The sequence below is a fragment of the Muntiacus reevesi genome, chromosome 4 (genome assembly GCF_963930625.1).
Source record: "Muntiacus reevesi chromosome 4, mMunRee1.1, whole genome shotgun sequence".
NCBI lineage: Eukaryota > Metazoa > Chordata > Mammalia > Artiodactyla > Cervidae > Muntiacus > Muntiacus reevesi.
In genome coordinates this window covers 1,302,630-1,315,224 of record NC_089252.1, presented here as the reverse complement: position 1 = coordinate 1,315,224, position 12,595 = coordinate 1,302,630, and the positions used below count along the sequence as shown (strand labels likewise).

Here is a 12,595-nt window from a genome sequence, read left to right as displayed (position 1 = left end):
TGAGGAACGAGGGCTCGGAGCACAGCGTCGGCCCTGCTCGCCCAAGGTCTGGTCTGCCGGGAGCTAACCTCACGCCGGGGGCCTGTCCTTCCTCCTAGGCCGTGGAGGACGCTACACACCCTGGGGGAAAGCCCTCTTTTGGGTGTGGAGGCCGAAAGCTCACATGGCAGTCTCTCAAGTTAATCCAGTGCTGGGAAAATTTCGGTTGAAAAAAGTGGAACTAGCTTGTGAACTGGAGTTTTTCTTCCTGCAGAGCTCCTTTGGGTATTGCATGAAGATGCAAATTTTACATCTGGGTTAAACGCATAATTTCCCTTTAAATTGCCTGCTTGACTGTGTACAAGGATCCCTGCTTGGTGTATGTTCGTACCAACTGGAAACTTGGTTGAAAGTAATTTCGCTCAATTAGCTGGTCCTTTGTTTGACAATGCTGCTGGCCCTGGGTGTGCAAGTGCTGTGGGAATTTCAGCGTCCGGTAAATTTGGCCACAATCATTCCTCACCTGTCATCCTGCCGTGCAAGTGCTGAACTGAGCGCAGCAGCTAAAAACAAACATCTCTGTGTGTAGAAAACTCACTAGCTCTCGTACCTTGAAAATGGAAAAATACATCCAGTCTAGTTTAGGGTGAAGCAAAGAGAGGCCATTGCTCTGACAGGTAATTTTATAAATATTATTTTGACAGATACTATAAGCTGCCAGGGGCAGAAAACCCATGCAGTGGAACATGTGAAGTATTTAAATGACTTCTCTTAAAATGAACTTTATGTTTTAAATAATAGATGTTTACCTCCCAGGTTAAGCCTTAAATATTCCCATTTTTACTGAAATGGCATGTTTTTAAAAAGGCAGCATTGTACCCACAATGCACTGCCCGCCGGCAGGGCCAGGCCCCAGAGTGAGTCCTGTGGGATTTGAAGTTGTTGTTGTCACTCCGTCCGACCCCGGCCAGACCACGTGCCGCCCTGGGGGCCCCTCCTGACACGAGGAACACGCCGTGGCCACCCGTGGGCAAGTCTTGGTCAAAGACTCACCTATGTACTCTTGTATTAAATGTCACAGAATGTAATACTGAGAGGCAGGATTCGTTTCTTCTTCAGTCCCTGATTTTATTTTCACGTTTCCTGTTGTGAAAACCTAGGTCGAGTCCAGCACAGGTTCCTCAGGAAGCTCGTTAGTTTGGCAGAAGACTGGACTCGGGCTCCCCAGAAAGGAAGAGAGCAGCTGAGCAGGCCGGGGGGCCAGTCCTGGTTCCCAGCAACACCCCCCCCAGCACCATGCTCAGAGACGCTCGTGGGTCCACCTAGGAGAGTGCGCGTCCGCCCTAGTGGGTAGGGCGTGCGGTTCCTGCAGAATTAACCTTGTCAGCAGGACCCACCGTCAGGAGTTGGTGGCCCCAGCAGGTTCTCTGTGTCGATGGCCTCAGAGGTGGGAGAGGCCCCATGTCAGCCTTTGTCCACACAGCAGGTCGGGAGGACAGCGAGTGGACGTTAGGTCTCTCTCAGTAAACTTAGGCTCTTGCCAGCTCTCTGCTTGCTGTGGACACTCAGGGATCAGCCACAGGCCTGAGACCAGCTCACTCCCTCTGCTCACTGCCCATCGGGCACACGTCTGGTCCGTACGGGGCAGACCCTATGGGTCAGTATGAACACAAGATTGCCCTAATGGGAAAGACCCACTCTGAAGACAAGCACACCCATGGGTGCCTGGGGCTGCGTCACAGACAAAGATGATAAAAACAGGGAGCCTGACGCCTGAAACTGCTGCTACTGCCAGCAAATAAGATCTTTAACCAACTCCAGGGTCCCAGAGAGTCTGGAGAGCATGTGTGCACATGTCAGCCTGTGAGCATGAATGTGTGGCATGTGCATCTGTGCACACCCATCCTGTGTGCACGCCCAACTTGTTTGTACACCCGACCTGCATCCTCCTCGTCTCCGTAAAATCTCACAGTGATGCTCGGATGCCCCGGAAGCCACTCTGCAGTCTGTGACATTTAACAAACACGGGCTGTTAAATGTTACTCGGGAGCTACAGACCGCTCCCCAGAGACGTCCGCAGATGCCAGTCCCCAGCGCTGGGAGTCAGCTGCCGGACGCTCACCTGAAGCTGTAAACTCGTTCACTGGGGCTGCGATTCAGCCGCAGTCAGAGCTGGGCTCAGTGGCCTGTGGTCCCGTATTGTCTGTTGTAACGCTGTGCAGACCACGTCTGCTGGGAGACGGGGCTGGGTGGACGGAGCCATGACGCTACGTGAGCCCTGCCCTGACGAGGTGCCGTGCAGATCCCTCTCTGGCCTGGTGCTCGGCCTGACGCCCCGGCTCATCCTCCCACGTCGGGGGTGGGCGGCCCGGCCCTCTGCTCAATGAGTGAGTGTGACTCTCATGAGTAGCCTGTCATTGTTTGGATTCTCTTCTGAGGCCTCAGAATTTACAAGTGACTTCATCTCTTAATTAAGTGACGTCAGCACAGTAGCTGGGTCTGTCAGCACGTCCTGATGGACCGTTTGCTGCTGCTTTGTACCACACTGGAAGCAGCTCACACTCGCTTCTCTGGGCGGAAGAGGCTCGTCCCTCACCGTGGGGTCGGAGGAGAGCTGGGGAGGCCACAGCCGAGGACGGGAACAAGGTGGACGCCACTACCCAGGTGTCGTGGAAAGAAGTGGAAACCAGCCAGGGAAGCGTGCAATGGGATCTCCACAAGGAGGAGGGAGACACAGGGCAGAGAAAGTGCCAGACCTGCCGGCAAAGTTCTGGCTTGTTTGTCTCTGGACCATCAGCTTCCATTCTGACATCCCAGCTTGGAAAAAGCAAGCCCTAGAAACAGCAAGCAGGGTCTTGGACATGGAGGTCAGCTGTTGCTGGACCTGGAGGTGTCCTGTTTCTGCAGGTCACTGAGCCTGTCCCCCTGTGTGTCTGAGAACTATCTGTGTTCAGTCCACCTCCATCCCAGTCCCGAGCCAGCGCTGCCTGGAAGTGCTCGGTTGTCCAGCCTGGACTCCTGCCTGTAGCTGTGAAGTGACCATCAGGACGACTTCCCGCAGGGCAGAGGCGGAGCCTGGATGGCAGGGCGGGGACTGGTTCCCACGAAGCCTCATCTAAGCAGGGGCTTTGGGGCTCATGTATCGGCCGGACCTGAGAACAACCCCACTGCAGGGCCAGTTCTCCTGTGGTTTCCACCCGGGGAGTAGGGTTGGCTGGGGGGTGGGCGGCCGTGCCCTCGCCCACATGGAAGCGGCGACTGACAGCCACTGAGTTGCCTGTTGTCCGAGCTGCTAACATGAGTCCAAGGAGCAGTGATGACACCCGGAGAAGGGGAGAGCGGCCCATCGTGCCCCCTGAGCCTGTGTCGGCGGCTGCCCTCTTGGAATCCTGTGTCGGGACCCTGGCAGGTCCCCGCTTCTATGGGAGGGGGGTCAGCACGGGGTCTGGCCCTGCACTGCCTGCTTGCTTTGGGTTTGCCTCTTGAGGACGGCCTGCCATAAACAGGATGGAAGGCAAATCCAGTGCCATTCCGAGAGGGACTTTCACGGAGGGGTGCAGGGGGAAGCGAGACGGGGACTCCACCCAAGGTCCATCCAGGGGCAGCTGATGAAGGTCCTGGGAGCAGCACTCACCCCCAGCTCCTGGTGCAGAGTCGGCCTGTCGTGTGTCTGGGGTCCAAGGCTGATGGGTTTTGTGCCCACACAAGACCATGTGCCCAGCACACAATTGAAATGGCCATGTGCAGCCCCCCCTACACACCTCCCATGTGGGGTCTGAAGCTGGCAGAAGACGGGCCATGACCTGGGCCACATGGGACAGATCCCAAAGCCCCACACACCCGCGGCCTGCCAGGCGGATGTCGGTTGTCTCTGATTTGAAGCATCCTGTTTCTGGTCAGGACGGGGCTGAGCAGGAGAAGGTGGATCGAGTCCCATTGGGTGCGTGTCTAAATTCATTGGGGGAGGTGCTTGCACTTTGTGCACCAGCTTTGGGCTTGGCCTCATGAGACGCTTGTGTCCACACCTGTGGGCAGAGGAGTGTCTGCGGACGAGGCCATGGCCCAGAGACCCCGGCTCTCCTCCCCACCTGCCCCTCGTGGGGTCCCTGTTGCTGTCTTGAGATGCAGGCAGACGCGTGCAGGTGTGTATGGCCCTTGTGTGCACTCGTGTTCAAAGCCGACTCCAGAGCAGAGGCCCCAGACTTTGGGTCACGAGGTGTCCAGACCAGTAGGAGGTGGGGGACTGGCCTTGGGCCACACACTTCCCTCTGAACCTGCCTCTCTGGGGAGCGAGGCGGGTCCCGGCGTGGGCGCAGCACTCATGGGCCACTGCTCCTCTGTCCGCAGCTGCATGGCTACATGGAAAGCGAGCCGCTCACCCTGCAGCTCTTCATCGGCACGGCAGACGACCGGCTGCTGAGGCCTCACGCCTTCTACCAGGTGCACCGGATCACGGGCAAGACCGTGTCAACCACCAGCCACGAGGCCATCCTCTCCAACACCAAGGTCCTGGAAATCCCGCTGCTGCCGGAAAACAACATGCGCGCCATGTAAGCTCATCTGCGTGTCCGCGGGCCGTGCGTGTCCGAGGGGCTGGCCCTCGGAGGGAGGGGGAGTCCTCTCCTCACATTTCCAGTTTGCTCAACACCTCAGGAAGCTTTACAAATATTTATGATGGCAGACTTGTTTCCTTCTAGGGTTTTCATGTTGCCACTCAGTTCACAGCTGTGCATGCCCCCTCCATGTGCAAACCTGGCACCCACTTCTTTTTTTTAAACTTTTCATTTTGTGTTAGGGTATAGCCGATTAACAGTGTTGTGATCATCTCAGGTGAACAGCAAAGGGACTCAGCCATACATATACATGAAGTCATTCTCTCCTAACTCCCCCCTACCCCCTCATCCCATCCTTTTCTTTCTGAAAACTCTGTGAAAGCCAGAGGAGTGGTTAAAATGCTAGTAATGTTGAAGCATTATGGAGACCAGCACGTCTGGGTCATGTTTTCACTGAGGGTTTCTGCTGATGTGACCAGCTGGAATGTGCAGGTCAGGCCTGGCTCATTGGCGTAGAGGTGACTCGGTTAGCAAGCTACAAAGTCATCTTCTCAGGTCCAAGTGGGGTCCCTGTTTGTGGCCTCATTAACCGAGTGACCACAGTGTGCCCAGCCCTTCACTCCCGAGCTGCAAATGCGGCAGAGAAAGGGGACAGGGTTGTCCCTCTGGACTCACCTTCTTCTGGGGGCCTCTGGGTGCAGGATGGAGCCTCAACACCCTGTGTGTCTAGATCAACACGTAAGGCAGCAGTTCATTAACACGGGGTTCTCGGGGTGTCTGTGGGGGTGGCCTTGAAGCTGACTGTGCAGGGAGACAGCAGGTGAGAAGGCCCTGAGGCCAGGTGGGTTTGGGGTGTCCTCGGGCAAGACGGAGCCAGGGCCGTGGTTGGGGAGGGAGGGTATGGGAAGCCACAGTGTGGGCTTGTGTGGGGTGTTGGTCAGTCATTTGTAAGTAGCTCCTAAATCCTCTGTATTATAAACAAAATGAAAGCCTTCTCTCTGTGTTGGCTTTTCAGGGTTTTGGGGGGATTCATTCAAAGTTTCCCAAGGACCAGGAATGCTGACAACTGGGAGACCCTGCTGGTCCTCCAGCAGCTGCAGCTCTGACTCCAGTGGCTGCGTTTACTCCATGAAATACCCTTCAGCCTGGGGCAGCGCGGTCACCGCGGGCCAGGCTTTCCGCCACTCTGGGCTGGGCTGTGGTCCCAACCTGCAGGCCTCGTGCCGCCTCATCTCTGAGCTTCTGACAGAGGCAAGGGCTGGTTTCCATCTGACAAGTTGCCTCTGGATTGTTGTGCTGGAGGCTGGTGTTGGTTAGAATCATTAAGTTAAATGAAACTAGAGGAAATCACGTGAGGCCCTAGCAAATCCAGGATCCTGAGTTGAGGGGGGACACTCCCAGAATCTTGGGGAAGGAGGTTTTCAGAGCCCGGTTGGGAGCCTTCCTCTGGGGCGTCCACACTTGCCCAGTGCGGCAGGGCCCTGAGCAAGTGGGGCTCTGCCTGCTTGAGACCAGGATGCGTGAAGGGCTGGCTTGTCCTGCCCCTTCGCCCCCCCCCCCAACTTGACGGGTGGACATGGGGCCATCCTGACAGGTGAGCAGGTGTCAGGCGGGCTGGGGGCTGAGGCGGCGCTGTTGTCTCACAGCATCGACTGTGCCGGGATCCTGAAGCTCAGGAACTCCGACATTGAGCTGCGCAAGGGGGAGACGGACATCGGGAGAAAGAACACGCGGGTGCGGCTGGTCTTCCGCGTCCACATCCCGCAGCCCAACGGCCGGACGCTGTCACTGCAGGTGGCCTCCAACCCCATCGAGTGCTGTGAGTGCCCCGCTCCCGCTGCCCCATGTCCAGGCCGAGGGCCAGTCCCCACCGGACACTTCCCTTCCCACAGCCCACAGCATTCCGCCCCGCCCCAGGGAGTGTGCTGTATCGGGACCCCCATCCTCAGAGCTTGCTGGCCCACTGCCTCAGGGAGCATCCTGGTTCATTCCTCTGTCTCTGACCTGAGCATCAGTCAGATATCAGTGACGGCACCCCTCTGTTCCGTGACCCCTCCCTCACGGCCTTTCTCTGGCCCATGGCCCCTCCCTCACGGCCCCCCTCTGGCCCGTGACCCCTCCCTCACGGCCTTTCTCTGGCCCATGGCCCCTCCCTCACGGCCCCCCTCTGGCCCGTGACCCCTCCCTCACGGCCTTTCTCTGGCCTGTGGCCCCTCCCTCACGGCCCCCCTCTGACCCGTGACCCCTCCCTCACGGCCTTTTTCTGGCCCGTGACCCCTCCCTCACGGCCCCCCTCTGCCCCATGACCCCTCCCTCACGGCCTTTCTCTGGCCCGTGGCCCCTCCTTCACGGCCCGCCTCTGGTCCGTGACCCTTCCCTCACGGCCCTCCTCTGGCCTGTGACCCCTCCCTCACAGCCTTTCCTGGCCCGTGGCCCTTCCCTCGTGGCCCCCCTCTGCCCTGTGACCCCTCCCTCATGGTCTTTCTCTGGCCTGTAACCCCTCCCTCACGGCCCCCCTCTGCCCCGTGACCCCTCCCTCACGGCCCCCCTCTGCCCCGTGACCCCTCCCTCACAGCCTTTCTCTGGCCCGTGGCCCCTCCCTCGTGGCCCCCCTCTGCCCTGTACCCCTCCCTCATGGTCTTTCTCTGGCCTGTAACCCCTCCCTCACGGCCCCCCTCTGCCCTGTGGCCCCTCCCTCACGGCCCGCCTCTGCCCCGTGACCCCTCCCTCACGGCCCCCCTCTGCCCCGTGACCCCTCCCTCACAGCCTTTCTGTGGCCCGTGGCCCCTCCCTCGTGGCCCCCCTCTGCCCTGTGACCCCTCCCTCATGGTCTTTCTCTGACCTGTAACCCCTCCCTCACGGCCCCCCTCTGCCCTGTGGCCCCTCCCTCACAGCCTTTCTCTGGCCCATGGCCCCTCCCTCGTGGCCCCCCTCTGCCCTGTGACCCCTCCCTCATGGTCTTTCTCTGGCCTGTGGCCCCTCCATCACGGCCCCCCTCTGCCCTGTGACCCCTCCCTCACGGTCTTTCTCTGGCCTGTGACCCCTCCATCACGGCCCCCCTCTGCCCTGTGGCCCCTCCCTCACGGCCCGCCTCTGCCCCGTGACCCCTCCCTCACGGCCCCCCTCTGCCCCGTGACCCCTCCCTCACAGCCTTTCTCTGGCCCGTGGCCCCTCCCTCGTGGCCCCCCTCTGCCCTGTGACCCCTCCCTCATGGTCTTTCTCTGACCTGTAACCCCTCCCTCACGGCCCCCCTCTGCCCTGTGGCCCCTCCCTCATGGTCTTTCTCTGGCCTGTGGCCCCTCCATCACGGCCCCCCTCTGCCCTGTGGCCCCTCCCTCACGGCCCGCCTCTGGTCCGTGACCCTTCCCTCACGGCCCTCCTCTGGCCTGTGACCCCTCCCTCACAGCCTTTCTCTGGCCCGTGGCCCCTCCCTCGTGGCCCCCCTCTGCCCTGTGACCCCTCCCTCATGGTCTTTCTCTGGCCTGTAACCCCTCCCTCACGGCCCCCCTCTGCCCTGTGGCCCCTCCCTCACGGCCCCCCTCTGCCCCGTGACCCCTCCCTCACAGCCTTTCTCTGGCCCATGGCCCCTCCCTCATGGCCCCCCTCTGCCCTGTGACCCCTCCCTCACGGTCTTTCTCTGGCCTGTGGCCCCTCCATCACGGCCCCCCTCTGCCCTGTGACCCCTCCCTCACGGTCTTTCTCTGGCCTGTGACCCCTCCCTCACGGCCCCCCTCTGCCCCGTGACCCCTCCCTCATGGCCCCCCTCTGCCCCGTGACCCCTCCCTCATGGCCTTCCTCTGACCCGTGACCCCTCCCTCACAGCCTTTCTCTGGCCCATGGCCCCTCCCTCATGGCCCCCCTCTGCCCCGTGACCCCTCCCTCATGGCCTTCCTCTGACCCGTGACCCCTCCCTCACAGCCTTTCTCTGGCCCGTGGCCCCTCCCTCGTGGCCCCCCTCTGCCCTGTGACCCCTCCCTCACGGCCCCCCTCTGCCCTGTGACCCCTCTCTCACGGCCTTTCTCTGGCCCGTGACCCCTCCCTCACGGCCCTTCTCTGCCACATGATCCCCTCCCCCACTCTTGCTAGACCCTCCTGTCCAGTCTCCAAATGTCCATCCCCAGGCCGTGGGCTCTGCTGCAGGTGGCTCCAGCTTTCTGCCCCGTGTTCCCTCCCCGTGAGAAGGAGCAGGCCCCTCATCTCAGGCCCTCTGGCTACTGGGGAGGGCTGTGTGAGGACCCTGGTCACTGGGGGGCCGTGTGAGGACCCTGGTCACTGAGGGGTTTGTGTGAGGACCCCGGTCATTGGGGGGCCTCGTATGAGGACCCTGGTGACTAGGGGCCACAGAGTGTATCCTCATTGTTGCTGCTACACAGACCTCTGCCCTACATCCCAAGCTTGGCCGCCTGTGCCCTCAGCCCCTGAAAGCCCACCATGGACAGCCCTCCACATCCAACTTTATCCTGGGGTGCCTTGCTCTGTGGGCCCCGCGCCTGGTTAGACCCAGGGATCACCCTGTTGCTGCCAGCGGGTGGGCTGTGTCCCCCTCACCAGCAGGACTCCCCACAGCTTCCCCAGGCCCTTCAAGGGTGATCACCCTAGCAGAATGCATTCACTCCCACGGAGTCACACACACACACTCACAGGTGTATGCAAACGCGTCTCCACTTGAACCAGTCAGAGGTGTGCTTCCTTCCCTTTGACAATGGGTCGTGGGTGGACCAGCCGCCCAGGAGGGGCTGGGGGGGCGTGGGTGGACCGGCCCTCCCGGGAGGGGTCTCACTGGCTCACTTCTTGCCGCACCCCTGCAGCCCAGCGCTCGGCCCAGGAGCTGCCCCTCGTGGAGAAGCAGAGTGCGGCCAGCGGCCCCGTCCTTGGAGGGAAGAGGATGGTCCTGTCTGGCCACAACTTTCTGCAGGACTCCAAGGTCATTTTTGTGGAGAAAGCACCAGGTATTTCCTCTTAAAACCAGCATCAAGTGTTTTCTGTTTGGCTGTTGGCAGAGGTTGGCTGGCGGGAGAGGGTGCCACGCGCAGTCCCTCCCAGCGTGGAGAAGGTCCCTCCCCGCGTGGAGGAGGGGAGGAGGGCCTCCCCGCGTGGCTTCGAGGGGCTGTGGGTGTGGGGCCTGCGTCTGCCCGGCTAGCGGGTGCCTCCTCAGGGGCTCTGACCAGCTCTTGCTGGTCTTTGCCTTTTGCCTTTCTCAGAACCACAGACCGTCCTAGGCAGGTATCCAGGTGTGCAGTGGGCACGGCAGCCATGGGGGACCCCACTGGGGCCCAGAGACCTTTCTGTGCCGCTCGTTCTGGTGGCACAGCACCCCGCGGTGCAGAGGGAAACACTGGTTGCTTTCAATGACAGTGGCCCCTGGGGCCACAGCCGCCCATCTGCGTGTGTGTGTGCACGCATGCACATGGACCTGTGTGTGTGCGTGTGGGTGTGTGCTTGCACGTGGACCTGTGTGTGTATGCTATGCTGCAGGTCTGAAGGGAAAGGGTCTCTGCTCTCTGGTGTCTGGGGAACCAGGTGACCAGCCTGTCATCGAGCTGCAGGATGGATGCAGGGCATCAGGAGTAGGCGTGGGAGTAGGGCTGGGGGAAGCATGGCTCCTGCCCCAGGGCTGCCCAGCCCGGCCCAGCCCACATGCTCATAAGGGTGAGCATGTGGCCTCACCTATCTCACACCCTGGGGTGTGTTTGTAGAGCACGTTCCTTGTGGGGAGCTGGCCTGAGGGGGTCCCGCTGCCCACAGGCTGGGAGGGGGTGCCCGCAGGCCAGGTTCCAGGGCCAGTTGCCCAGCTGCTCCTCTGAGCCCCAGTCCAGCTCTCGAGCCTAGAGCAGGGCCCCTGCTGCTCACCGCAAACCGCGGAGGCTCTCAGCCTCCATAATGGGGCTGATTTTGTACAGTCTGCAGGAAACTTAAGTGCCTCAGTCAAAACGGGCTTGAGAGTCTCTCATGTTGACTTGGTTCTGCCTGGACTATTGTGCCTGTGATTGGAAATTGTTTTACAGGAGGGAGAAGACCCGCCTCAGTACAGTGGTGGGGGAAGAATTCACATTACCAGAACGCCCCTCTTTGGAGGAGGTGAATTTTGAAATAATTTCAGCGTTTGTGTTCTAAATGTGTGCGTGGGCACCCCCTCCAGCCTGTGGGTGGCGGGGTCCTCACCACGCTCGGAGATGTGTGTGGTGGGAGCCGGCCAGTGCCCCAGGCTGTTTCCTCGAGCGATCAGCCTTGACCTCGACCTGGGTGCCATGACGGGACCACGAGGCGTCTCCCGATCTCCTCAGCTTATCGTGGATGGGGGCGGGCTCCTCCGTCACGGTGGCCTGGTCACGGGTCTCCACAGTGGCTGTCCGCTTGCAGCTGGGAGCTGAGTTCCCGGGCGCCTGGCTGTCGAGCTCACTGGGCTTCCCGGGCTCCCTGGCCACCAGGCGGGCTCAGTGCCACTGCCACTCACTGCCTCACTGGCCTGTCCCCAGCCTGCTGTCTCCGCAGCAGTTCCGTGTCTGGTGGGCAGAGGGCGAAAAACCAGTAAGTGGGTGGAGACCAGACGTCCCACAAACACATGGTGCGTCATGAAAAGTGCGATGTAAACAGACAGCTGTGTGTCCTGTCACGTTGTGTCTGCATCTAAGCAAAGTTGCTGGCACATTTGCACACACATCCATGCCAGTCCTGTGTGTCCAATGTGCATTCTTGGCCGAGTACACATGCTTCCTGACGGGCCTCAACAGTCACTGGGCTTTTCCTGGTTGACTTTTGGGCGAGAAACCATTAAAGTCAATTTAGACTGAAAGCCTGGTCATCCTCTAGGCTCCCAAGGAGGTGCCTGGTGTGCTAGAAAGTTCTGTCTTTAGCCGCTACTTGGAGGCAGCAAGGCCAGCATGCGAGAGGTGAGGCTGGTCCGGGAACTGCTGGCCGTGGGCAGGAGCAGGACTGTGGCTGCCCTGTCGCACGTCAGACGCTGGGTGAGGTGGGTGTCTAGTCACCATGTCGCCTCAGCTGCTCTGAGCAGTGCTTGGAGTTTCTTAAGTGTTTCAAGATTCCTCCTGGCCAGGGCCAGCTATCACCTGTGCCCACCTCGTGTGACTGAGCAGGGTCCTGGAGGAGGATGGCCTTCAGGATGTGGGAGCAAAGGCCCTTCCTGTGGTCATGGGATCCCTCAAAAAGAGCTGTGAAGCAGCCGCTCTCATCTCTGAGATGTTCGTGTTCTCAGCTGCATTCGTGGTGGGACTCTCCAGAACCAACTTGCAGTTCTGCTTAGGGCTTAGTGTCCAGCAAGAAGCCACAGGGCCTTTCTTTCATGGAGGACAGCTTGTGGCCTCTGAGCCAGATGCCACCTCCCTCAGTGAACATCCCTGAGCATGGGGCCTGGGACAGACTCACTGGGAGGCCTGGCAGGAGCAGGACGCTAAGATGCCCCGCCGCCGTCTCCTGCTGGAGGTCAGGGGGCTCTGTTCAGACTTGTACACGAGGAATGTACTTGCACACATGTGCAAATGTTAAAAAAATATAAAAAACATTTAAATACGAGAACACAGAGAGAGTGCCCACATGAAGGGAGATCAGGAGAGACCAGGGATTTGGAGCTTGCATCGCCGTGAACGTTACCAGGTTCTCGATTGTGACACTTAGAGTCAGCGGTGTGCAGCCCAGCCTTTCCACGCGGTTCCTAGAAACTGTGTGAAGCTCAGCAGACCTCACCAGAGCTGGCAGCTTCGGCAGGCAATGTGGTTTGCTGCAGCTTGTGCATGGCTGGACATGGGTGTGGCCCCCAGGGTATCCTCAGTGGACACTGGGCCTCCTCAAGGCCCAGACTCAAGGGGGACCCCTTGGCACTGAGGCTCAGGCAGGTCCTATCTGCCTAGGCTCAGGGCTAAACCACCCAGGGTGTAGACTTGAAGAATCATTAGGTTCAGCGTGACCACCAGCTATACGACCAGACCACCTCCCTGTCAGACCTCTTCACACCTATTATTGAGGTCCCAAACCCCACGTGGTCACAGACCCAGAAGAGAACATCACGTTCTCAGTCCTTGCAACAGAAGCAGGACTTGTTTCATGCA

General features: G+C 60.0%; 1 protein-coding gene across 5 annotated transcripts in view; it reads left to right on the top strand.

Annotated features, from left to right (window-relative positions):
* Window positions 1-12,595, top strand: part of NFATC1 (nuclear factor of activated T cells 1) — a 91,845-nt gene that overhangs the window by 31,118 nt on the left and 48,132 nt on the right. For all 5 annotated transcript variants that reach the window (XM_065932269.1, XM_065932266.1, XM_065932268.1 and 2 more), the window contains 3 exons: window positions 4,327-4,529; window positions 6,179-6,351; window positions 9,341-9,481. In XM_065932269.1, coding sequence (XP_065788341.1) covers window positions 4,327-4,529; window positions 6,179-6,351; window positions 9,341-9,481 — 517 coding nt within the window. The remainder of the gene's footprint in view (window positions 1-4,326; window positions 4,530-6,178; window positions 6,352-9,340; window positions 9,482-12,595) is intronic.